The 26,453-nt window shown below is 43.2% G+C and overlaps 1 protein-coding gene across 1 annotated transcript; it reads left to right on the top strand.

The window, feature by feature from the left end:
• Positions 1-734: 734 nt before the first annotated feature.
• CAPN6 (calpain 6) lies at positions 735-25,576 on the top strand. The gene is made up of 13 exons (XM_052663016.1): positions 735-870; positions 7,285-7,464; positions 15,958-16,089; positions 17,131-17,339; positions 17,855-18,047; positions 18,605-18,798; positions 19,054-19,131; positions 19,237-19,423; positions 21,320-21,442; positions 21,637-21,839; positions 22,416-22,537; positions 23,266-23,402; positions 23,969-25,576. Exons 2-13 carry the CDS (start codon positions 7,300-7,302, stop codon positions 24,149-24,151), a joined length of 1,926 nt encoding a protein of 641 aa, XP_052518976.1. The 5' UTR covers positions 735-870; positions 7,285-7,299; the 3' UTR covers positions 24,152-25,576.
• Positions 25,577-26,453: the final 877 nt, after the last annotated feature.

The following is a 26,453-nucleotide window of genomic DNA, read 5'->3' as shown; positions in this document are numbered from 1 at the left end:
GTGCACTATAGTATTTACAGGGCTCTGAATATCTCCCTGAAGCCTCTTGGTCGGCAGTGCAAACCCAGTTATTGGTTCTGCTTTTCACAAAACATGGCCAGGCAGACTCTCCACAGCCCCTTTGCTGGAAATTAGGCTTCTTCCAGCTGCCATGGAATCAAACTCCACTCGCTTTCCTCTTACTGTTACCCTCTCTCTGCCCTTGGCCAGAGGTAACTTATTGCTTTACAAAACAACCTTTTCTTCCCTGTGCCCCACCAGGTCCTATTTCACTCCCACCCACTCTCTGAGGGGTTCATTACCAGCATAGATCTGTGTACCAGGGCTGGGACTGCAGCTGAGCCCACCAGAACTTTGCCGGCACTTCGAGATTTTTCTCTCCATGTCCTCCCTTGAGTCATGCTCAGGTCTGCACTCTTAACCTTGGGACGGAAAAGCCAGAAATCTCTCAGACCCCTTCCTAAAAAGTCCTCTTTCTCCTTGGAACAAAAAGCACTTTCAAACATGGCTTTCCTGTTTTGTTTTGTTTTGTTTCAGTTTTCTGGTGGGTGGATCTGGAGTGGGCATCCCGTTTGCACATCTGGTAGGGGCACTTTCCAGATTTTCCTCATGACTCAGGATCAGTTTCTGACTGTTAGGCGGGGCCAAGTCTCCTGAATTTAATGCAGGGCACCTCCCCCTGTGAGCAGAGCTTGGTACAGCCCAAATAGTTTTCAGGTTAAGAAAGCCAGAATCTTTGTTCAGCCGCACTTACTGGACAGCCTTTGTAGGGGTTACCTGGTGCAGAGCAGCAGCAGCGGCAGCGGCGGCAGCAGCAGCAGCAGCAGCAGCAGCAGCAGCAGCAGCAGCAAGTCTCCTGGGATAACTCAGGTGAGGAGAGCAGACATTCACAAACTCATCCTGCAATCTTATTTGCTGGATAACTGAGTATCTAAATGAAGTGAAGAAACTTGAACTTCATAGGTAAACTCCACAGCTATCGTTTTACAGTTTGTCTGGATTGAATATGTGTGCATAATAACAGTTTGTAAACTTCAAAACTAATGGAATTTTGGATTGCTTCTTTTGGTATGTCTAAGGTGGGTAATTGTGGATGTCTGACCATGAGATTTTTCTGGTGATATCTGCTCAGGGTTTGTTTGTTTGGTTGTTGTCTTTTTTTTTTTTTTTTTTTGATTTTCCATTCCTGGGAGGCTAGTGTAGGAGGGAGACCACATTGTCAGGGCTTTATTCTAGCTTCTGCTGATCCCCAACCATGGACACATTGTGGAAATGCAGGCAAAATCTTGGAGCCACACTCTGTGCACAAGGTCTTTAAGCCTTGGCAGTAGGGTGCCTGGACGGTGCACGGCAGCACAGGAGGGAATGGCTGTAAAGTCTTTCCTGTCTGCAGAGCTGGGACCCTCCTGTCCTGGTGACAGGTTGATCTCAACAATTTCAGGATAGCCTTGGTTTTATTTTCCTCTGATTTTTGCATTGGTTTAAACTTTGATTTTCAGTTGGGACTCTCTCCACAACCCCCAACTGCCCTGTTCTTGGGGCTCAGCTGGGCCACTTGACCAGAGCAGGCTGAGGTGAGAAGGGACTGGAGCATTGCAATTGAAAATTAGTTCTGAGGATTTGGGGCTTGAAATATAGTGAAAAGCACGGAGGAAAATTCAACAGGTTCTGCCATTCTGACAGTCACTTCTGGCTTCAAGATAAAGTATCCTTTGTCTGTATTAATGTTTTTATCGAAAATCAGCTAATATCTCATTTGCTAATCGTTGTTGTGACATTAAGGACGTTTTATAGTCTGAAGGAATGTAGAAAAAGAATCTATGGGGGACGGCTAACTGGCATTCCTCTTGCAGTTTGTGTGTCTGTGCGTGTGTGCGCGCACACGCGCGTGTGCCTGTATGAATACTTTGGATTTGAATAGCATTCTTTCTTTATCCTTGAGTCCTTAGCAGGCAAGGGAGTCTAAACACTTGTGTCGTCAGGAATAGGTTAAAAAGCAGGCTTTTTGTATCCTTTCTGGCTTTCTGTATCCCTGGGTGTTTTCAGTCCCCAAATTAAAAGCAGAAAAAGCCCCTTTGTGACCCCCAAACAGTGTTTCTTTGATTAGCCTTGATTTGAAATCATCTCACCTTCTGACAGCAATTCAAAAACAAAACTCCTAAGTGCATTCTCATAAGAAGAGGACAATACACATTTTCACAAGCAATGTCCTCAGGTTTTGTGTTTGCATGCTCCCCCAAGCTCCGCTTTCTTTTAAAAAACCGTGGTTAAAAAAAAAGAAAAAGACGAGTCAGGAGGTCCAGGTTTTAGTCACTAACTGTGTAACCTTGGACAAGTCCCTTTACTTCCCTGTAAAAGCAAGGAATTGGACTAAGCAATCTACCTCTAAGAGTCCATCCAGTATAACATTCTAGAATAATTGAAAGTAGGTTTCTGAAAGACTGTAAAATTAGAATTATAGGATGGGCTTATTCAAGCCAAGAGGGGGAGAAAAGGGTTAGGGGGGCAAATCAGCCAGAATGGAGAGGTGGAACAGAGGGGAGGTATTGAAAGGCAGAGGGGCCATTTTACATTGGTCTTTTGAATGTTTGTGAGTGTCTTATATATGGTTAAATATCCTCATTTCCCAATAAGGACAAGAAAGAGATTTAATTTGCTCAAAATGAGTGTTTCCTAATACTACTGCCCTACATTGATCTTCTCTGTAATAGTTAAAAAGCAAGTTCATATTCCTAATTTTGTTAGCTGTCCCCAGTAACACCCCGAAGTGAATGGGGCAGCTATTTTAGTCCCATTGCTCTTATGGGGAAACTGAGGGACAGAGATGTTATTTACACTAAATGATGGTATTTGGGACTTGACCCTGGATCTCCTGACTACCTGTGCTCTTTGTAGGATTTTGAATTTTTTTTTTTATAGAGGTCTGCAACAACGTAATTAAAGGAAATTGTGTTTTCTGTTTTTCTTGGAATTTCTTTGAACAGAGTCTTCTCTCTGGGCAGAGTAGATGTGTCCTATGTAAGTTTGGGTCATACGACTTTTGTGGGGGCTTCCCTTGTAGCCCAGTCGGTAAAAGAATCTGTCTGCGGCACAGGAGACCTGGGTTCAGTCCCTGGGTTGGGAAGATCCCCTGCAGAAGGAAATGGCAACCCACTCCAGTATCCTTGCCTGGAAAAATCTCATGGACAGAGGAGCCTGGTGGGCTGCAGTCCATGGGTTCGCAAAGAGTCGGGCACGACTGAGTGACTAACACTAACACTTCAGACCTCAGGATATCTGGCCAACTGTTTGAATCAGAACAGCCGTATGTTCCCCACAGCAGATATGTGCCCACAGGTGTGGCTATGCCTCTGCCTGTGTGGACCCGGAACATACTCTGCCGTATAACATGTGGATGCTGGATTTTTATTAATTCTCCTTCTACAAGCCCTGTTTCTCTCATCCCACGCAGCTGCAGGAGTGAGGATAAGGGGTCGCTCACTGTGCTGAAAGTGGCTGTGACTTCATGTCAGGGCAGAGTCAAGTCTTGAGTGTTCAATTTGCTCTGCAAACACCTAATTGCTTTGACCTCCAAATGTGCCCCAGGTAGAGCGCATGGGGAAAACTGGGGGGAAAGGAGAAACCAGCCAGAAACAACACCCCAGGGGCCCCCTTCCCTCCCTCTCTCCCTCCCTTAAATGCCTTCCCCTCCCTTCTCTCTCATCCCAATCGAAACCAGTTTATAAACCGCAGACTGGATTTCTCCTATCTGATCATCACTCTTGAATAAACTGAGAAGAATACACTTCTTAGAGCAAAATCTGGTTTCTACTCTAAGGCTGACCCACAGGTAAAGAACAAGCGATTTTCCTCTTAAGAGTTTGTCCAGCTGCCCAAGCTTTCCAGTTGAGGGAGCAGCAAAAGGTCCCTCTCCTAAGTGCGACCTCGTGTTCTACGTGGCAGGCTCCCTCAATTTCCATTGGCAATTCTGAACTCACCACACCCTGGGGTGTGGAGGAGCCCTGCTCAAACAGAACGGCTGAAGACCATTATCTCAATACAAAACTCCACACTCTTTTACACCCAGCCTCCCATAATACTAGCCGTCTGAGAAGCAAGGTCCCTCTTCTTAAATGCGAACGTTCCTTTCGTTCCGTTCCCTTCGTTAGCTGAAGGCTCTCTTTCATTGATATGCAAAGCAGCCCCAGCTTTGATTCTGTTTACCGACTTTCCTATATGTGGTCTTTAACCTAGAGGCTCCCTGGTCTTCACAGCTGGATGCAGCAAGTTAGCAAAGAAGGAACATTCCCTTCTTCACTCTCTTATGCCCTGACAGGGCAAGTTGTTGATGATGAACCCAATTCCAAGTTTCTGAGTCTCTGAAAATTTTCTGAGATGCAATGGGATGAACCTTGGGATATGAAGGGTTCAGATGCTCCCATGCTTATCAAACCATGGAAATAAAGGGCCTTTTAAATATTCACCACGGCAATAAATTCTAGGCAGAGTGCCTCAAAGTTAGGTATCATGTTTGCTTTGGAGGGTTTTCCTCATCTGAGCTAAAAACAAACAAACAAACAAAAAAAAAACCCTTCTTTAAGAAAGCAGTGAGCAAAGGAAGCAGTGTGGTGTGGAAAAAGTCAGGACACTAAATCTGGTGTCACAGAGCCACCATTTTCTAGCTGCTCCTTGTCTGAGCAGCCATTTCTGAAGATACAAAATGAAGGACCCAGATAACATCTACTAAACACAGCTTTCATGAAGGGAATATGAGCTGAAATGCACCCATCAAGCAATAATTTGCCACACAAACATGAATTTTCTCCATAAGGCATTCATCCATCCTACAAATGTGTCCTGAATGATGGTTGTATGCCTAGCTCTGTGCCAGGCAGTGAGAGGGCTTACAGTGTATATTTTGCATTTATGGAGCCCTTTCTTTGTATTCAAAAACCTATACACTAACCATCTCATTAGGGACAGCCACAGAGTAAGGATAGGATAAATAGCCCCACTCCCCTGATGAGAAAATTGAGACACAAAGAAACCAAGGTCACAACAAATGGAACATAGTTCTCCTGCTGCCTAATCAGAAATTGCGGTCAATTCTAGTCTGCAAGTCCAACAGGACGTGGGACTACAATTGTACCCTAACCAGAACCAGTCAAAGTTGAGGCTGGTAGCTTGCTTTTCCTTATTTCCTGTGCTCCTCCAGAATACTTGTGCCCTCACTTAAAGGCCTGAATTATCTGCACCAGCTGTACATCCCGCCTCTGATAAAGTCAACTGGGATCATACCAGTTTTGAAAAGTAAACTTGATTTTCTTCTCAGTTGATGCCATTCCTGTCTGTAGACAGGCCCTCTTGATATAATGGGGATTCCATTTGCAGGTTCCTGCCTGCCTCCCCAGTTGACCGGCTAACAAGGGAGACTGGCAGGGGCAGAGGGGCTTCCCAAGAACAGGAAATACTCATTTATCCAAAATGTTCCGGGACCAGGAGGCTCTAGCAAACTAATATCTTAATTGCCCCAGACAACCCCCCATTTGTGGTCCCCAGCCTCTGGCAATCCACCCAACCTTCCAGGAAAAGCCAAGAGGCACAGTAGTGTTTGTTATAAATTTGAGCACACATGAAAATTGGGATCCATTTGTAAAAGGCTCCAGAAGGGAGCCTGGGCACGCATTCAGACTGGCTCTGATGCTGCTTAACAGAAAAGTATTACTGATACCATCCAGGATTTCACATACAGTGAAATAAACATTAATATTTCAAACCTATAGACAGACTTAAACCTGAAGACTGAAAGCATTTTGGTATTTGCAGCGTCCTGTAGCCTTCCGTTTGAAAAACAATTTCCAATAAACAAGTACTGGTGGAAAGAATTATTTTCAGCTTCTTAGTCCTTGGCTTCAGAGAAAGGGTAAGTTTGTTTATATATACTGGAGGTTGAAAATAACATCAAATTAAAGATTTTTTATGGTTTTCAAATGGGGAGACTTCTTCACCAGTAAGGCATTTCAAAGTAATGCTGAAGGAACACAAAATGAGATAAAGAGGTCTGATTAATATTACACTTGTTATAAAATAGCAACTGCCTCATTATTAACTAAGTTTTGAACTGTGCTACTACACAGATACTCTTGAAAGTGCTGATTAGCTTCCTGCCAAATTTGGTCCATTTTTTAGCAGATACTCTGACCTTAGCCTGATTCTTTTGTTTCAACCCTCATGTAATCACAGAATGTAGACACAGTTACCCTTAAAATAAATTTTTGAACTATTTGGTGCCATATAAATTTTACATCCCTGCACATTTAAACATTGACTGTCATGAGAGGATCATTAAAATCACTACAAATATATCTTTGTGAATCATGAAAAGGCATTGAAAACCCTGCTATTTAAAATCAAATTTGCCTTTCAAATTACCCTCATAAAAACCAGTTGTTAGGGACATCTGAGTGTGGGGCATTCTGATAGACATTGCCTAAAGAGCCACTGTATTAATTCTCTATTTAGCCATGATTATTTTTTTCAGAAAAGAAAGCAACAGTGTATTGCCATGGGATAAAAATCTATAGTCTACCGAACTGGTGTAATTGAATTTTAGAGTCTGCCTTTTATCGCAGGCAAATGATTGCACACTAGACTTTTAAGAAGAAAGACACATACAAACTTTCTATTTTTCCTTGTCTTTGGAGGCCATCTGCTGAGCTCTGTTTTTTTGTGTCAGTCTCCCTGGCCAGTAATAATGCAGAACTCTTTAATGATAAGAGGAAAGGAATTGTGTAAAAGGGCTCGTTAGAAGTGAAAGGGGCTGTTTCTCTTCCTCAAGCACAAAGTGTGTGGCCCTTCAAGGCACCAAATTATTCTGAACATAATAAAGTTATTTTTTCCACTTTCTCTTCAAATTTGGAATTGTTTTGTGATTGAACTTGTCTCTGCCAGTGGAAAATGGAACATTGCCCTTTAAATTATAATGGCTCATGTTTAACTCTCAATCTTAACATTTATTATCTATTTTTCCAGTAAGATTGTTAAAGTGCATATTAACCCATTTGACAGATGAGGAAACTGAGACCTGGAAATGATTTGGATGCCTTACCCCAAGCCCCAAGCTAATTTGTTGCAGAGTCTGAGATCTTCTTTCCCTGAAAATGGTGACTTCTCCTTTAAAACTAAACTCAAGTTGCCTAGATCCAGGAATAAATCACTGGGATGGCATCTGTTGGTCTAATCTCAGATAATCTTTCAAAAACTTGAGAACTTCTTCCCTCAATAACAACAATTTTCTCATTCTAGACGTAGTTTGACATTATGGGTCCTCCTCTGAAGTTCTTCAAAAACCAGAAGTACCAGGAACTGAAGCAGGAATGCATCAGGGATGGTAGACTTTTCTGTGATCCAACCTTTTTGCCTGAGAATGATTCACTTTTCTACAACCGACTGCTTCCTGGAAAGGTGATATGGAAACGTCCCCAGGTAACTTTGTGGTTTCAATTCCTGTCTCCCTCTTTATCTCTTTCACCACAATTCTACTTGGTTCACTATTTCACTCATACAGCCTGCTGTGTATAGACCAATTTAGCAGACAACTTTAATTTTTATACCCCAGTATCCTTTTTATGTTTTTAGAGCACAGCAAAATTTAAAGGAAGGTGCAGAGATTTCCCATATAAACGCCGCCTCTCAGAGTAGTACTTTTGTTACAACTGGTGAATTTATACTGACACAGCATTATCACACGTAGTTCATTATTGACCTTAGCGTTCACTCCTAGTATACATTCTAGGGGTTTGGACAAATGTATAGTGACATACATCCATAATTCTATAGTATTAGAATATTTTCACTGCCCCTAAAAATTCCCAGCAGACAACTTTATAATGAGAAGTTTTATTGATATGGGCTTCTGACTCTCTAACATGAGGAATCTTGAATTTTAATCACATTGTATCAGATTTAGTAATTTAGAAAGAACCAAAAGAGATACTGTTCTTATTTTCTTTCGGAAGTTCATTTGAGTAAATATGGTAACTCAAAAAGCTCTACTCTCATCTCTTTACTAAGTTACCACTCACAGCAACTTCAAGATAATCTCAGACCAGTAAGGAGAAAACTCCTTATATAGATAGGCTTGTTAGTCACTCAAAAACTCCTTATATAGGCTTGTTAGTCACTCAGTCGTTTTCGACTCTTTGTGACCCCATGAACTGTGGCCCACCAGGCTCCTCTGTCTATGGGATCCTCAGGCAAGAATACTGGAGTGGATTGCCATTTCCTTCTCCAGAGGATCTTCCCAACCCAGGGATTGAACCCAGGTCTCCTGCATAGCAGGCAGATTCTTTACCTTTTCTTTACTCTTTATATATGGTGAGCATAAATGAAAAGAACTCAACAGGAACAAGATGGAGTTTGAACGGGGGGAGGAAGGCTTCTTTGCTGCTCTTTAGATATCGTCATCTGCATCCCCCACTATTAGCAACGTGGGATCCAAGTAAGACTGTAGCTCTCTCACCACTTACTAATAGTTACTGTGGTTCTCTGTGGAGCATTTGTAGATGGTATCTCTAAAGCAAGTGTCAGAATCCCTTCAAAAGTCCTATGTGAGCAGGAGGTCAATGTATAAAATGATAGGATGATGGCATTTGGAGAATAAATAGTAACCTGGTTAAATCTAAAGAGTCTACCAAGATAGAAGGATATTCAATCTGGGCTCCTTCCCAAAGTGGGTGACCAGGTATACAGGTTACTTAGGGTTGTTATGAAATGCGAATTCATAGACCTTCACAATATCCTGAAGACCTTTTGATCTTATTTCATGATTATACCTTTTTGAGCATTATTGTGGAACCATCTCAGTCAGCAACTCAAGATTTGCCTTCTTCAATGAACAAGCTATGTCACTCTTTAGTGTCAGTTTCCACAACTTGAACTCCTAAAAGGGATTCTTGCATGAGCTACTTCACTTTATGTAGGTTGCCACCAGGGGGTGCCAAGACACATGGATCACTTTAAGTTGCTTGTCTTCTTTATCATTCAAAGGCATGTCTCTGTTTTTGCCCATAAAGTATGATAGCCATTGAGAATATGACTTGGAGAAGTTCTCTCCATCAGAAGGAAAATTACAACCCCTGCTGGGTTTCTATGCCTCCAGTTATTGACACCCTTGTAGATCACTGACCTATCAACAAACCTGGAAAACATGAGCAGAATTCATTAGCCATACATTCAGTATAGAGAGAGGTAAGTTTTTTTCCCTGAAAACACATGAAGAAAATAGAAATATGCTGTTTGAGAGCCACTCTGGATGGTGATAATCAGCGCCATCACTCTGTTTTGATAACTGGCTATGAAAAAAAAAAAGAGGTCAATAGGCTAGAAGTAGCTGAAAAGAAAGCAGGAAATTGAGGGAGGTTTTCTAGGGGAGGGTGTCTTTTGCAAATAGGACAGACTTGAACATATTTATAAGCTAAGGAGGAAATAGTAAAGTAGAAGAGGTTAAAGACTCAGAAGAAAGAAGGGATATCGGATGGGGGTGAGGTCCTGGAGGAGGTGACAGGGGATCTGATGGGCCATAAAATCACAAGCCAACATGAAGCCGTTCCCCAGTTGTGAACCAAACCAGCAGTGCTTCCTGTACTGGCCCATCTTTAGGCACATCCTCCCCACTCTTTCTTGGCTCAGACCTTCGTCCTTTGCCTTCATCTTTCAAATTCTGTGGATTGAGTCCTAGATGGATTAGCACTGAAGAAAAAACTTAAATAACCAAGGCAATCTTCCATCTTGCCTCTGAGGTAAGCGATACTCCTTTGGAGATAAGGGAGTGTCAGAAAGAGAAGGGAAATGGGGATTGTAGAAGAAGGAATCGCCATTTAGGGCTTGGCTGCTATTTGCCCAAATACTGTGTGTGGAGTTTTCGATACATTTTTTAAAATGCCATACTAATTTACAATGGCTTAGCAAGGTAAGTGGTGCTTCCCCGGTAGCTCAATGGTTAAAGACTCCACCTGCAATGCAGGAGACCCGAGTTTGATTCCTGGGTTGGGAAGATCCCCTGGAGAGGACATGGCGAACCACTTTAGTATTCTTGCCTGGGAAATCCCATGGACAGAGGAGCCTGGTGTGCTACAGTCCTTAGGGTTGCAAAAAGTCTGGAAATGACTTAGCAACTAAACAACAACAGCAAAGCAAGGTAGGTATTTAAAAATTCACTTTGATGTAATAATTTTTTCCCAGTGTAAAAAAGAAAGGTAGATACTATGTTTATTTTATTGATGAGGAAACTGTGTCTCAGGAAGAAGCTAAGAATTTTCCCAGGTTCAGACTGCTCACAAGCTGGGATTTGAATCCATGTTTGACTCCAAAGCCTGTATTAGTTTTTACTCAACCACACTGCCATGTAAGGAACATAGATTTGTTTGTGTGTCTTCTGATAAAATACATAGCTTCCCTCCAGTGAGTTCTCACATTCCTCCTCACCATGTTGATGCTGCACATCCATTAACTGACCCATACCCTCCCTTTTGAGAGCATACTCTGAGCTTAGTCTTTATTCAGCCCAAAGGGAGAGTCAGTTGAGAAATATTTATGTAGCACTTACTCTATGCCAGCTTCTATGCAAGATACAGACAAGATCTGAGATGAGGGACTCCCATTATAGTTGAAGAGATAGATATTGAGCTATCAAAGAGTTAAATAATAAATGAATGCTGGATAGAGGAAATGCTATTTTAGGCATACAGACAGTAAATCAACATAGGGTTTTGAAGAAGGGGAGATCATGGTGGATTGAAGTGGTTGGGGAGGGGGGCCTCTTGCAGAGGGGGAGTAGGGGAAGAAACAAGGCTCTGGACCATCTGAATCTTCAAAAAGCTGGAGAGTAGTTTCCAGTCAGAGTGGAGGCCAAGCCTGTGGTCAAGAACCACGTCAAAGTTCTCTGGCTTCCCATTAGGAAAGCTGAGAGACAGCCCTAGACCTCTCTAAATTGGCTCAGGAAGACCCAATGGGTCGTTGGACTCACTGCCTCATTGGCAAGCAGGGTTATTTTTTGAAGACTCTAAAAGGGAAGAAGCACGATTAACCTGATATTTTCTGTCTCTTGCCCCTCCCGGGTTGAACGGCCTCCATGTCTGTAAACATCACTGCTAATTGAACCAACCAACTGCAGTCAAGCCCCACCATCCTAGGGCAGGATTGAGCTCCTCTTTTTCCCACTTGCCACTTCTCTGCTGTGTCCTGAAGAGCCATTTTAGATTGACAGGGATTATGAGAAGGTTTTTCAGTTGTTCAATGCCAGTTCATTGGCCCATATCTTCCAGAGGAAAATCCTTCCCCTTAAGGCCTCCATTGGTCCAATGACCCCAGCTACTGGCCTTGCTTCCTGGGTACACAGGTATATTCCCCGAGACCTGTATTCCTGGGCTTTCCTGTCCTCCTGGACCTTAGAAAATTGGAAGAGCTGAGTTCCACTGAGTTACCATGTGATCCTAAAATGGCAGGTAGGATTTTTAGGCTCAAATCTAACCACCAAATTCCCACAGAAAGTCTCTTCTCCAGCTCCCTCCAGCCACTCGCTCCTCCAACCTGCCTCTGGCTTTTTTTCCTGACTGACTCACACCCTACTACAATTGTGTCCTCGGATCAGACTCAACTAATCTCCAACTAAAATGGAGCAAGGCCTTGTAGGGATTTGCACAGCCAGTGGTGGGAGAAGGCACAGCACCTGCACAAGATCTGTTAGCTCTCCTGGTCAAGTTTTGAGTTCAGCCTCCACTACCACTGACCTTGCCCGGGTCTTTCACCAGGGAGTACTCTCCCTGGGGGCCATTTTGCTACCTTGTATGGGAAGAGGCTGATGAAGTTCTGTATTAAAGCAAAGGTGGGAGGAATGGAAGGAAAAGGAGGAGAGGAGATTTTAGAAGCTGGATACACAAGCCTCAGTGGTAGATTACATATGGTGGTGATGGTGGTTTAGTCACTAAGTCATGTGCGACCCTTTTGCAACCCCATGGACCATATCCCACCAGGCTCCTCTGCCCATGGGATTTCCCAGGCAAGAATATTAGAGTAGGTTGCCATTTCCTTCTCCAGGGGGATCTTCTCAACCTAAGGATAGAACTCATGTTTCTGGAAAGTGAATTCCTTGAGCAGAGGGGCCAACATTGCCTCTGAGAGGAAGTCCACCTACATGTTGTGTCTGGAGATGGTACACTTTTCTAAGCATAAGATAACTGCTTGAACTAGCTGGTAAAGCCCTGTGATCCCAAATGGAAATCCTAGGCCTTTCAGGATGACTTAGAATCCTAGACTTACTCGTAATGTACCTGCTACAGGGCCAGCCTCACTTGTAAGTGTCCACACTGACCCCAGTCCCACAGGACTGCTAGACAGCCTGTAGCACTTTTGAGAGTGCCTCTGTTCTTCTGGCCGCTGGTTTTCTAGGCAGCCTTTCACTTTACTGTGGTTCTTGAGGTTTACCCTGGACCTCAGTGTTTATTGTCAGCAAATTTCACCTGTGTAAAAAAAAAAAAATCACTAAAGATGTGGATGTGGTAAGTGCCATATAGAGTTGAGGGGGCTCCAAACCTTATAATGGTAAGCCCCCTTCTCCCCCGACCCCGAGGAGTCTGGGAGGGGAGACGAGGTGAGGACAATGAGAGGGTCTTTCAGTGCTCAGCTAAGGCAACATATTGCCTAGAGACGCTACTTTGCTTGTAGAAGCCTTTGGCTCCGGGATGGGGGTCTGCAGAGAACATTCCTGGACTTACTCTTGGTGCTTGACTTCCTAGTTGTGTGTTTTCCTGCTAATAAGTGATTTGCCTTGAGAAACAGCCCAGTTCCAGGATCATGTTGAGTACGCCAACACAGCTGGGAACCATTAGGGGTTCAGCAATCTTCCTACTTCTCAAGCCACCCAAATATGTGACTGTGTGAGCTGTGACCTCTCCTCCAACTCCACTCCCTACCATTTCAGCAGAGCTTGGGCTGACATGTCCCATCTGCACTCTGCATCTCAGCTTTGACTTACAGGAAAATTTCTCCAGCCTTGCTTCCTTACCCCGACATGAATTATACCCAGTTGTCCAAATCTAGGGGAAAATGCAATGAGAAGCCATTTCATTGTTTTCAAATTTGTCACCAAAAAGTCCACTTGGCTGTAGATTTGTATTGGCTCATTACCCTTTACCCTTCTTACCTCCTTAGCTGTTTCTAGTCTCATTTCCTTAAAGAGGTAAAAAAAAAAAAAAAAGTGGCTTGATAAAAATGTTCTCCCATGTTTCACATCATGGTGCTGACATACATAAGAGTTTGATTCATATTTAGTGGATGAGGTTGAGGAGATTAAAGCTCATTGGTAATATTATATTTAGCCTGGAACCAAAAGCTAAAACATGTCTTAAGCCAGTCTTCCAGAATGGGGGAGAGCTTTTCGGTGAGCATTAAGCAGAGACATAAAACCCTGGGATGGATGACAGAGAGCTGGTTGTCTTTCCACCCCTGAAGAACTGCACAGTATTATCCTTTACATGGTGGCCATTAATAAACTTAAAGGGAAAAGGATGGACTAGTTGATGTTTAGAGATTCCTTCTCTATCTGTATGTGAGGAATCTGAAGATTTAATCCTAGTTCTACTAACCAGCTGAATTCCAGGAGGGGTGAGTTACTGCCTTTCTCCGAGCCTGTTTCCTCATTTGTAAAATAAACAGGTTGACTAGTCTCTAAATTCGTTTCAGGCTTGACAGTCTATGGACTGTTAACTTATTTTTTTAAACACATTGTTAAATAGCCACCCATCATGTGTGAAGAGTGGTGAAGTAAAACTGGGGCATGGGCCAGGTTATGAGAGGAAATGGAACATAAGGTGAGTTTTTCTTTGCCCAAATATATATTCTCCCATGATTACACATAGCTTTACAAATGCACGTACGTGCTGTCTCACACACACACATGCATACACACACATTGTATATAAAATAATCACCTTCAGAGTAGTCAACAAGAGAAAAATTATACAGTGCCTCTATTTGAGTTCTGCTTCCATGTCTCTTCGCTTATTTATATGATCCTTTAGGTCTTAAATAGAAGTTGACATACCAAAAGTGTTTGCTGAGCCTAGATCCCTGCTATGAATGAAAGCCTTGTGGAAATTCCAGACTAATGTGACCACAACCACTAATAACTCCACACAAAACCAGCAAGTAATTTGCCTTAATAACCTAAAAGCACACTTTTCCACATATCAGTGTTCACATTACTGATTTTTCATGCTAGGAAATTATTATATGGATTATCTACGTCCAGGAAATCATGGTATAACTTTTCATCTTGCTCTGCATAAAATGGTAATGCATAGCTCAGAAAGGAAAAATTGGGTTTCATTTCATCTTAGAAAGGGCAAAGGAACAAACAGAAGAGAAAGAATATTAAAACTGAATTCACCCAACACACCTGCTCTATGCTCCATGAGTAGAAAAAACCAGGCAGTTCCCAACTCACAAAAAAATTTTGTCTTCTTCTAAGACAAAAAAGCAATGATGAGACACCTAAAAAAAAAGGCCGGAAAATACAAAGTTGACAACCCACCTAACTCTCTCCTTTTGGCAAAAGGATGACCAATTAATCTTCAGTTTGGTCTTGTCCTTGCCCAGAATGTCTGTTCCTTTCCAGAGTTATTTTGGCTTTTAAAGAATATATGGAATGTTTCATTCTGTAGACCAGACCCTTCATCAAAGGGAATTATGTCCATTTAAAAAGAGTTTTGAGAACCAGAAAAATATAGATGTCTATTTAATAATTTTTTAAAGGATATATGTCTAGATTTTCTTTCCATTTGAGACTAGGATTTATTTCTGCTGGGTAAGCAGAATGTCAAGGTACTGGCCAAAGGCCTCTTCCACGAAGCTGTCTCCAACTACCCAAGACTTCATTGGTATTTCCTGCCTTTGAACTCTCCAAGGGCTGATACTCTGAGTCACGCAAACGTGTCTTCAATTATACAGTGTCATGTATGTGGCTATGCCTCTATCCATGCCTGTCTCTCTACTCATTATACCTCCGTACCACTCCTGTGCCCAATTGCTAACTCTAGTCATTCTTAAGGCTTCAACCTGAGCATTGCCCCTGCTATTCAAATGATTCCACCTCCCAGAAGGGAAACTTGGGGATCTTCCCTTCAGGCATTGGTTATACTTTGAAAATGCCTCTATTACTTCGTGTTGTAATTGTATTATTTGGGCCTCATTTTCCTCCTTGCAGTGGGAATGGCACAACTAATGATACATTAGGGAAAGACACACATACACCCCTAACAAATACTGCAGCCAGTCTGTCCAGCCTCCCTTGGAATATCCACTGGACAAAAAGAGTGTCTGTTGAAGTGCTCCTCAGAACAGTCTATTACCACCTGCTATTAGTGCTGCTGCCATCTGTAATTTATCCAAAGATGCAGGGAAATCTAGTTGCCATGGAGACCACTGTTGCCTTCGTTTTTTATTAGGAATGGATTTCATATATAAGGTCTCCTAACTAATTTTCCTAGAGAGGGAGAAGTATTAATGTCCACCTCCATCAGACTTTGTCTTTTAAATGCAATCACCCTTCCAAGTACAGGCACTTCAGGAAATCTCATCCTGACAAATAGGATCAAAATGTAACGTGCTAATCCCTTGCTCTCCTCTTTACAAGCTGGCCGCTACTGCAAAAACTATGTCTGAGGGCACCAGCACGTTTCATCCTGTCTCATTCTCACCCTCTCCTTCCACCCCCTCACATGACCCTTTTCCTGTGGCTTGATGATCTACTGCTTTGTGTTTGTTCTCACAACCCCACAACCTTCCCTTTCTCCTACCCATGGAAGTCCTGGTCATCTTTTGATCTTACCTCATCTGTGAGGTCTGTCCTGTGCAGCTGAGCTCACACTGTCTGATGGGAAACACATCTCAGATTCTTAGAACCAACTGTTGTATCCACAGGACATCTGTGATGACCCTCGTCTGATTGTGGGCAACATCAGCAACCACCAGCTGACCCAAGGGAGACTGGGGCACAAGCCAATGGTCTCTGCATTTTCCTGTTTGGCTGTTCAGGAGTGTCACTGGACAAAGGTATTCTCTTTTCTGCAGGACCTCACTTGACTTCTACCTTCTTGTCTTCTTTAGTAACTTTAGGAAAAGTCAGCTCGTAACTTTCTTAGTTTGTTTAATTCTTGAAGCCAGAAGTATTCACGATTGGAGGGGACTTTCCTCCATTTAGTTTCACAAATACAGAAAGTTGAATGATTTTTACAGTCAACATCCATTTACTCACCTGCGTTCTACCATTAACGTTTTGCTCTATTTGCTTTGTCGCACGTACTAGTTGATCTTTTGTTCACTTGCAGTACTTAGACTCAGTAGCTCTGCATACTTACACTCTCTGTACCTACTGGGGTTAAAAAACCCACTGGGAGCCAGGAATTCACTGACAGATACGAATAAAAGAAAAGGTGAGAAAGATGGAAATATATCCTTGGAAAGGTTCTAATAAATTATTAAGACTACAAAAATTCCTATGGCCTTTAGGCAGAGTTCAAGGCAATGAAGTGTTGATTTGGGACAAAGGTAGAGCATTTTCTTCAGAAAAACAATTTTAGAAGCTGAAAGTGTAATGTGATTTTAAAAGGAGACTTTCCAAAATGTGGAAAGGTGTGAATAAAATCTATCATCTATAGAATCTGCATGAAGTCTCTAGGGTGGATCTCTAAAACCACAGGGGGCCTTGTGTTTTGAATAATTTTTGCCTTTTAAAATGCCTGGTTTATAGGGCTGAATATGCAACCATGAATATGTTTGTGTAGACAGTTTCTCATGATCGACTTGGTAGATTATCTGTGGGAAATAATTTAAGCAACAGCTTGCTGCCCCCCATGATCCTGTGTGCATTCAGGGCAAGCATGGTAATACTATTCTCAGCAAAACTGAACTGGGGAAGCAAAAATTGTGGGGGAAAAAAGCCCTACCAGGGACTTCCTAACTTAGACCCAAGCCAAATGTATTTGGTGTGCTTTCTGTTGCCCCATGAATTTTTCAGAAGTTAACTGTAATCTCAATATCTGAATATGGTCTGGTGAATAAAAGTTGACTGATTGAATGTTCTTATGTTTCCAGACAATCCCCAACTATAAGGAACAGGAATGGGACCCTCGAAAACTAGATAAATATGCTGGGATATTTCACTTCCGGTTCTGGCATTTTGGAGAATGGACTGAGGTGGTGATTGATGACTTGCTGCCCACCATCAATGGAGACCTTGTGTTCTCCTTCTCCACCTCCATGAATGAGTTTTGGAATGCTCTGTTGGAAAAAGCTTACGCCAAGTAAGGAGGTGGGGGGTTGACTAGTCAGTGGTCAGGCTACACAAGGGAAGGAAGGTCATATTCATCCTTGGGAACTCATACTCATGCTCTCCCAGCTTAGCTTTGGGTGGGATGTCAGGCAGATCCGAGGCAGTGCTTTGGACCTGGGACTGGCCCTCCATAATTTTAGATAAGAAAGAAATAAGCTGTTCCAATTTCCATTAAACCCCTACCTGCTCCCTCAAAAAGGTGCCCCCTTTCTGAGGCTAATCTAAGGATCACATGACATTATGGCCTCAGATTTCCTCCTTGTCTAATATTTACTGGTAGAAAGAAGTTTCATGCATGGACTTAGATCAACATAGCCTAAGCCTAGAAATATGACTATGGTCTCAAAATCTCTCTCCTTCTGTGCCTAGAGAAAAGCTAGCTGGTAAGGACTGCCTGTGCAAGCAGTGTTCTAATTTTGAGGGAACAAGATGTCCTAGACTTGGAAAAATAAGTTTACAAAGATAACTTTGCATATTTGCCCCTAGGCTCCTTGGCTGTTATGAAGCCCTTGATGGTCTGACCACCAGTGATATCATTGTGGACTTCACTGGTACACTGGCTGAAACTGTTGACATGCAGAAGGGAAGATACACTGATCTTGTTGAGGAGAAGTACAAGCTGTTTAAAGAACTGTACAAGACATTTACCAAAGGAGGTCTGATCTGTTGCTCCATTGAGGTTTGTACTCATCAAAACCACTCTTTACTCACTTTTGGTGGAGGAGACCATGACATTTAGTGTGGAACATGACCCTAACCCTGGAGATCCAAGACAAGCCTCTGTGAAACTCAGAAAGCTAACAATAGACACTGAGCCCTGGTGCAGAGGCTAAGGATATGTAACGTATCATCCTTTTGTACCAGTCATTCCAACCTGGCGATGCAGCATTCAAGCAGATATAAATAGCCTCTGCTAAATTATTCCTCCTACCTGTGCTCCTGAATGTGGAGGTTATAGCTGTTTGCTCAAAGAATTAACCAGTCCCCCGAAATTCTGATGCTCTTCACATCAATGTACTACCATGAGTCATTTGTATTGTTTGAGTTGTTATATTAAATTATTTGCTTCTTTTCCTTGCCTTGCTTTGTGTCAAGTTAGGCAGCAGGAACAAATTTCCATGTACATAAGAGAACTAGTTTCAACCATACTGGTGTAAACCAATCAAGGAAGAGGAGGAGCCAAGCCTTGGCTCTCCCAATTCTTGTGCCCTTATGTATGTTTTTTTTTGTTCTCAGTTTCCTGACCAGGAGGAACAAGAAGTTGAAACTGATTGGGGTCTGCTGAAGGGCCATACCTACACCATGACTGATATTCGCAAGATCCGCCTTGGAGAAAGACTTGTGGAAGTCTTCAGTACTGAGAAGCTGTATATGATTCGTCTGAGGAACCCCTTGGGAAGACAGGAATGGAGTGGCCCCTGGAGTGAGATGTGAGTGGCTTTCTACTTTGATGGCTGCATCCCCCGAACACCATGCCTTCTCCCAATCCCATCCCTCAGGCTGCTAGTGGGCTGTCAATGCTTACTGACATCTGTGGGTCCTTCTTGGGCATGGAGTCTGTGACTTAGCTAACAGTGAAACAAAGCTGTCCCAATCCTCATGCATTCTGTTCCTTTGGCATCCTGCTTCCTGTAGGACGTCAGTGGCAAACATACTGGCTTATCCCTTTGTTCATTTGCCTTTAGTTCTGAAGAGTGGCAACAACTGACTGCAGCAGATCGCAAGAACCTGGGGATTGTTATGTCTGATGATGGAGAGTTTTGGTGAGAAGTTTTCTGTGCTAAGAGAATTGAGGCTTTCACATGGAACTGCAGGGGTAGGTATTAAGTACCATCTTCATTTCTTTCTCCTGCACTCCTTCCATTCAGGATGAGCCTAGAGGACTTTTGCCGCAACTTCCATGAACTCAATGTCTGCCGCAATGTGAACAACCCACTTTTTGGCCACAAGGAGCTGGAGTCGGTGGTGGGATGCTGGACTGTGAATGATGATCCCCTAATGAATCGTTCAGGAGGGTGCTATAACAACCGTGATACCTTCCTGCAGAATCCCCAGGTTTGAACCAAATTCTTTCTGTCTTCAAGTTATCAAGGCAATAGGGCTTTCCTGGTGGCTCAGACAGTAAAGAATCTGCCTGCAGTGCAGGAGACCTGGGTTCAATCTCTGGGTCAGGAAGACCCCCTGGAGAAGGGAATGGCAACCCACTCCAGTATTCTTGCCTGGAGAGTTCCATGGACACGGGTTGCAAACAGTCAGACACAACTGAGCAACTAACACTTTCACTTTTCACTATCAAGGCAATAGGAAGCCAGGTCTCACTTTGGAATGTTTCTTTGACATCAATTCTCCCACTGGCCACTATTGTATAATATTCATCAACCAAGACGAAGAGGGATGGGCTCAGATGCTTGTAAGGCACAGTAGACTGTGTCTTTTTGCAGAGATGTGATTTGGCAACATTATCAAATCCAAGCCACCTCCTCTGGCTGCCTCTCTCTTGGCTATATTGCTGGTATGCTTTGACACTCCCTGCCTCCTTGTGATGGCCCCACATTGGAGAGAAAGGATCTGCTCTTTGATGCTTTCTCAATTCTTTTTTATATCTTTACTGCCGAATTGCTCCCTGGGGTGCACACTTACTATATGTGTCCTCTTTCTCAGGCAGGTGATTCTCCTGAACCCCCTCATTATGACTCCCTTTTCTGGTCTAGAATCCCAGGTCATTATTCCCAGGATTTGAATCACTACGATATCAATGAACCCATTCCCTTCACCTCCCATTACAATGCTATGCCAGGTGACACATTAGAGGTCAAGCCCGGGCACATCTCAAAGCAAAATTTACAAACATCCAAAGCCTGAACCTATAATAACCTTGATGCTTTGATCCACAAATGTGCTGATGAGCTAACCCACAGGAGACAAGAATTCTGACTGTACTGCCGCCTTAGCCATGAGTGTTTTCTTTCCATGAACCTCATTGGCAGCCATTTTGAAAGATACTAAATTTCGTGGGCTGCTTTACTTAACTCATACTTTTCTCCTTTCCTTCTACCTTAATTATCCCTAAAGAGAAGAAAGCTCCTATTACCACCTCCCTTCATTTACAACCCTGGAAATGCTTTCATTGTCAGGCACATATACCAAACTGATGAAATGGGCTTTTTTGGCTTCAGTGTTTAAGTGTCTTCACAGGATAGATCTATGGGGGCCTTGTGAACCTACGATTTTGCATCTGTTTTCTGTTTCTTTCTAGGAGGGAAAGAAAGACACACACACGCATACGCACACACACACAGAAACAGAGACAGAAACAGAAAAAGAGAGAGATAAAGAGAGACAGAGGAAGAGAGAAAAATAGGAGGCCTTTTGGACTCACTTCCCAATGGCATGATTCCCCAAATTATGTTTGGAAAGTCTCCAACACAGCCCTGTAGCTTCCCTATAATAGTGATAGCAAAGCATCAATTCACCAAGGAACTGCATCCAACTGCTCCCACAAGTCACACATCTGGGATGGCGAAAAGAGGTTAGCCTAGGGGAATGCTGCTGTGTCTGGTTAAGTCAAGCAAGAATCCTTTCTGTCTTTATATTCTTGATTTTTCCTATGTACAACTTTAAAAATAAGGGGATAATTTGGGAAAAAAAGACCAAGAGCCTAAGCAATAATTGATTAAAAGAAAGCATACCCTCTTTGGAATCAGACACCTGGGCATGAAGTTGTGTCTCTCAACACATGCCGAATGCCATAGGGAGAAACAAACATTAGAATTCACAGTCAATGAATTATCCAAGGTTTCATTGTCTGGTCATTGTCTGGTCAGTGGCAAAGCCCAGAACATAACCCAGGTCTCTGCTTTGAGAGGTAGAGTTTTCCACCCTGACATTTGAGCTGACCCAGCTAAAACAGAAGTGTGCTAACTAAGCTCCTTGGTGGCCTCTTTTCTCTAGTACATCTTCACTGTGCCAGAGGATGAGCACAAGGTCATCATGTCTCTACAGCAAAAGGACCTGCGCACTTACCGCCGCATGGGAAGACCTGACAATTACATCATCGGCTTTGAGCTCTTCAAGGTAAAAATAGGCCTTTGGAGCAGAGACAGTAATGGCAAACAGTGTCAAAATTAGAATGCCTTGGAGTTAAGGGAATTAAGAATGGTGGAGGGATGAAGCTAGTAAGAGGACCTAGAATCTTCCAAAACCAAAAAAAAAAAAAAAACAACTATGATATGAGTGCAATGGAGCATTTCCTTCTCTTGCATTTCCAGGTGGAATTGAACCGCAAATTCCGCCTCCACCACCTCTACATTCAGGAGCGTGCCGGGACCTCCACTTACATTGACACACGCACTGTGTTTCTGAGCAAGTACCTGAAGAAGGGCAACTACGTGCTGGTCCCAACCATGTTCCAACATGGCCGTACCAGCGAGTTCCTCCTGAGAATCTTCTGTGAAGTGCCTGTCCAGCTCAGGTGCCGTTTCCTTGGCCAGCCCTGCCAACTCCTATTCTGGGCTTTGCCTCCAAGTCCTAACCCCATTGGCCCTCTCCCCCTAGATGGATACTCAGAGGGCCAAGTTGTGCAAGTCAGGTTTAACTGAAATGATGGTAGGAGAACTGTGTCTCAAAAAGGGGTGGTTTGTGAGGAATTCCTCGTGGAGGTCTGGGCTTCAGTGCTCTGAGCTGCCATTTAAGGAGAACGGGCCTATAGCCTAAGTTTTTCCGCTTATATTTTATCTTCTGTTCTCTGGCTGACTCTCTCTTCTCTTAAACAGCTGGCCCTCCTCATTGCATCTCTCTTATGTTCTGAGTGCTGGGTCACCAAAGCTACCTTTTCACCCCAGCCCTGCCTACTCTGATCTTTATCTTCTGGGCCTTAAAGCAAGGGGAAAGGAAAACATACCCATAAAACATAAGCCATGTCTGGGGAGGAATGGGCTAGGCCCCTTGGCATTTCATGTTTTTCAACCACGAGGTCTGCTTTGGCTAGCCTTTCTCCTCATCAAAGGGCATTCGTTGTGGATGACGTGTCTTCCTTTTGATGTTCCAGGGAGCTGACTATGGACATGCCCAAGATGTCCTGCTGGAATCTGGCTCGTGGCTATCCCAAGGTTGTCACCCAGATCACGGTGCATAGCGCTGAGGGCCTGGAGAAGAAGTATGCCAATGAAAGTAAGAAATGCAGGGCTGTCTGGGAAAGCAAAATGCAGCTTCAATTATTGCATATATGATTAGAAAAGATGGTCACAGATGAGTCTCTCCAGTGGTATTTTCAATGTAGAAAAGTCAGAATGGCTGTCAACCAAGTTAGGAAAATGGGATATAGATAAACAAGGTCCTACTGTATAGCACAGGGAACTATATTCAATATCCTGTGATAAACTATAATCAAAAAGAATAGTTAAAAATAATGTATATATATTGTATACATAAAATATATAAATATACATATATATTTAAAGGATTGTATATTGTGTATATATATATATATATTTAAAGGATATATATATGAATGTGTATATATATATAAAGGATTGACAGAAAAGTTTGTTTGGGTTTTTCCACGACATCTTACAGAAAACCTGAACAAACATTTTGGCTATAATGAATCACTTTGCTATATAGTAGAAATTAACACTATGTTGTAAATCAACTATAATTCAATTAAAAAGGAGAAAATGGGATATAAGTGTCTTTGGGGGAGGCCTGTCTAGTATTCATTTTTATATCCTTCTATAAAATATAGAAAAGAAAAGGAAAGTAGACACCCAAGTCCTAGGTCATTCTACTAACCAGGTGTTATGTTAAAAGTCCCTGAGTAGACTTAGTGAGATTATTTTGACTATCCACGAAGAGGACTTTTCATCACTGCATTCAAAATAATGGTTACTTTGTTTCAGCTGTAAACCCATATTTGATCATCAAATGTGGAAAGGAAGAAGTTCGTTCTCCTGTCCAAAAGAACACCGTTCATGCCATTTTTGACACCCAGGCCATTTTCTACAGAAGGACCACTGACATTCCTATTATAGTTCAGGTAAGGATGTGAACAGGGACCAGCAGAGTGGCTCCTATTCACTACTAGATACTAGATGATCCCAAGTGCATCACAGATGACTAGGATCCAGAGCAAGGGTTATTTTGGGTTATTTGTTTTGTACTCAGATACCTCCCACTAGGCACAACCACTGACTTCCTTATGAATGTCCATTCTAAATATCTTCTCCTCCAGATATTTCATTGTGGCTACAAACCTACATGCTGTCAGATTCACATGCTAACATAGGCACGGCAAATTCCCATGTAGGGAAGCATATGCCAGTTCACATGGCCCTCAACCTGCTAGGTCAGGATGGATCACTGTGGTTTGGCTGTGTTCCCCTGACTTACTGCTTCTGACCAGCTGCCAAGTTTGATCCTGAACTCTGCTTTTCATCTCTGCTCTTTGAGGTGCTTTCCCCCTACTCAGAGCAGTATTCGGGAAAAGTCCTTGGTTTTTAAACAGCCCTTTCTAAGTCCAGCATTAGGTTCCACATGCCACAGGGGCAGAGTCCAGTGTCACAGAGGGTTACTCACCTTCACTCTGTTGGCTTGTCTCTCCAGGTATGGAACAAGCGGAAGTTCTGTGATCAGTTCTTGGGCCAAGTTACCCTGGATGCTGACCCCAGCGACTGCCGTGAACTAAAGTCGCTGTACCTGCGTAAGAAGGGTGGCCCAACCGCCAAAGTGAAACAAGGCCACATCAGCTTCAAGGTTATTTCGAGCGATGACCTCACTGAGCTCTAAATGTCCAGCTCCAGGGAAGCCTGACAGAGCTCTTCCATCCTTTCATTTTCTGTCAGATGCTAGATTTTATCTAAGATTACCAATCTTTTGAGAGAAAAATTAACAGTAATTAACTTTCCTTTTCTTCTGATAAATTCCCTATACCTCTCGATCTGAGTAGCATAAGTAGCTACATAACCTATTTACCTCCAGCAGCTGGACAGGGGGAGGTGACAGTCCCATCTGGAGATTAGACAGATGTTGGCCAAGATAAAAGATCTCTGGGGCTTCTAGGGGTGAGAGTCGAGCAGGACAACATCAGCCTGGATACTCTACCAATGTCATTGCCGTTTTCAGGTCCCCAATATGTCTCCCCTGTAGGGCATATTGAGGAAGGGGAAGGGGTGATTGAGGCCAAGCAGGTCTAGCCTGACATCCCAGCTCCTGACTGAACACTACAGCAGTCCCAGCAGCATTTTATACAGCACCCAGAGTCTGGTCATACGTCCCCAGCCCTTACCACGATCACTACCACCACCATCAGCCAACACCACCATCAATCTCCACCTCTGGAAAGAGTAGTCCTGCCCTAATTCAAGTCACCCCCTACAGTAGGTTTTACCTTCATGTTGAGGAAGCTTCCTAGGTGCTTAATCAAGAGCTAGAGTTCCCTGAGGCTCAGACAGTGGAAAGGGCCCGAGCTCCAGCTCCACGGAAACCAGCTGTGTGCCACAAGAGGGAAAAGTGGAAGAAGCTGCAGTGGGAGACAAAGCCTCGGTCCCCCACCCATCCACACACACCTACACTCACACACGCGCACGTGGGCGCGCACGAACTACCATTCAGGCAGTCAGTGGGCAAGAGGAAAGATGAATAAGGACCACACAGGGTCAAAGAATGAGAGTCCATCCAGGCGTAGTTCAGCCAGTTTGGGGCCCCTGACTGCATTGTGAAACCTCCTGCTGCTGCTAGGTTTACAAACAAGCCCATTGCCCTGTGCCTTCTAATATCATTGGTACTGAAGACCCCATCTGGGGGCTTGAGCCCTCTCAGGCTTCCCAGCTGGGAAGCATCACTCCCTGGGGGTGTTTGTTTGTCCTCTTGTATTTTTTCAGTCCTTCTACAGAATTTTCTCTGAAATGTTCTTCCCTCCACTACATCTATCAACATTTTACCCCTCCTTCAAGGCCCAGCATAAATGCCACATCCTCCATGAAGCCTCTCCCCATCCTCCAACCTCCACCTCCTAGAATATCTCAATGCTTCTGCAATAATGAATACAATGACATAGCTGTAGCCCTTAGTCCAGTTTAGCATGCAATCATTTAAAAAATTATTTTGTAGATTATTTTTAGCTCTCTCTTTCCTATCGCGTTTTTCACTCTTAACTCTCCACTGCCTCCACCACAATGCCTTACATAATCCAAAGCACAATAAAATTCACATTTAATTAACTGACTAGTCTTGACTTGATTTGGCGGCACCGGAGAGATGGCAAGAGTAGCCATCTGCAGAGACTCATTTGGGAGCTGTTCAAGGGGTGGGATGTGGGGTGAGGGAAGGGATACTTGGTGTAACCTGAGTCCAGGCACGAGTCTGATGAATGTGGAAGTCTTGGCTCCATTCATCCTGGTGGGGGTGGGGCTGCTAGATTGGAGAAGGGGGTTCCTTTTCTAGTTGGGATATTTGTGTGGTGTCCGGGGTTACATGGTTTTGAAACCCCTCTGAGATTGGACTCAAGGCCAAAGTTACAGTGGCCAGGTCATTCAAGACTTCACTCACTCCTGCCACACTCAACTTCACCTCTGCCCATTTTAGGGTAGGCTGTGAAGAGAATTCCTTATTCCTTGAGCTCTGCCTCCTGACAGGAGAGGATGCCCACTCAAAGGAGGCATCCCCAAGCTCCACAGGACTGTCTTCAAGCACAGTTCTCATTCCCTGTCCTTGCAAGGCTAACCCAGACACACTAGAGATGAATTCCTAAGTCCAGGATGTTTCCAGGCAGAAACTTTGTCAGAAATGAAGTATCCAATACAGATAATGTAATAGCTCTCTATGGTCACCAGATGGCACTATGATATCACGATTAAACTCAAATGCGCTACCATTTTAAGAATGAGAAATTTTTTCCCTAATAAAAAGGTAGAAAAAGAAAAGGACTAACAGTTTTTTGATTGCCTGCTATCTGTCAGACTCCAGGCGCTATGCTTTAAAAATGAGAACTCATCTGAATTCACTTAAACGTATGAAGTGTTGTCATTGTCTCTGTTTTTCAAAAATGACATGAAGGAACAGAGAGGCTAAATAACACGTAAATAAATAA

Source organism: Budorcas taxicolor, chromosome X, assembly GCF_023091745.1.
Source record: "Budorcas taxicolor isolate Tak-1 chromosome X, Takin1.1, whole genome shotgun sequence".
Lineage (NCBI taxonomy): Eukaryota > Metazoa > Chordata > Mammalia > Artiodactyla > Bovidae > Budorcas > Budorcas taxicolor.
This window is presented reverse-complemented; position numbering and strand designations above follow the sequence as displayed.

What these genes read in the sequence shown, in the direction of transcription:
- CAPN6 (XM_052663016.1), top strand. Translation starts at nt 7,300, where the DNA reads ATGGGTCCTCCTCTGAAGTTCTTCAAAAACCAGAAGTACCAGGAACTG. An exon ending in TCGGCTTTGAGCTCTTCAAG is followed by an intron (nt 21,443 to 21,636) that starts GTAAAAATAGGC and finishes TTGCATTTCCAG; the next exon opens with GTGGAATTGAACCGCAAATT. An exon ending in ACATTCCTATTATAGTTCAG is followed by an intron (nt 23,403 to 23,968) that starts GTAAGGATGTGA and finishes TTGTCTCTCCAG; the next exon opens with GTATGGAACAAGCGGAAGTT.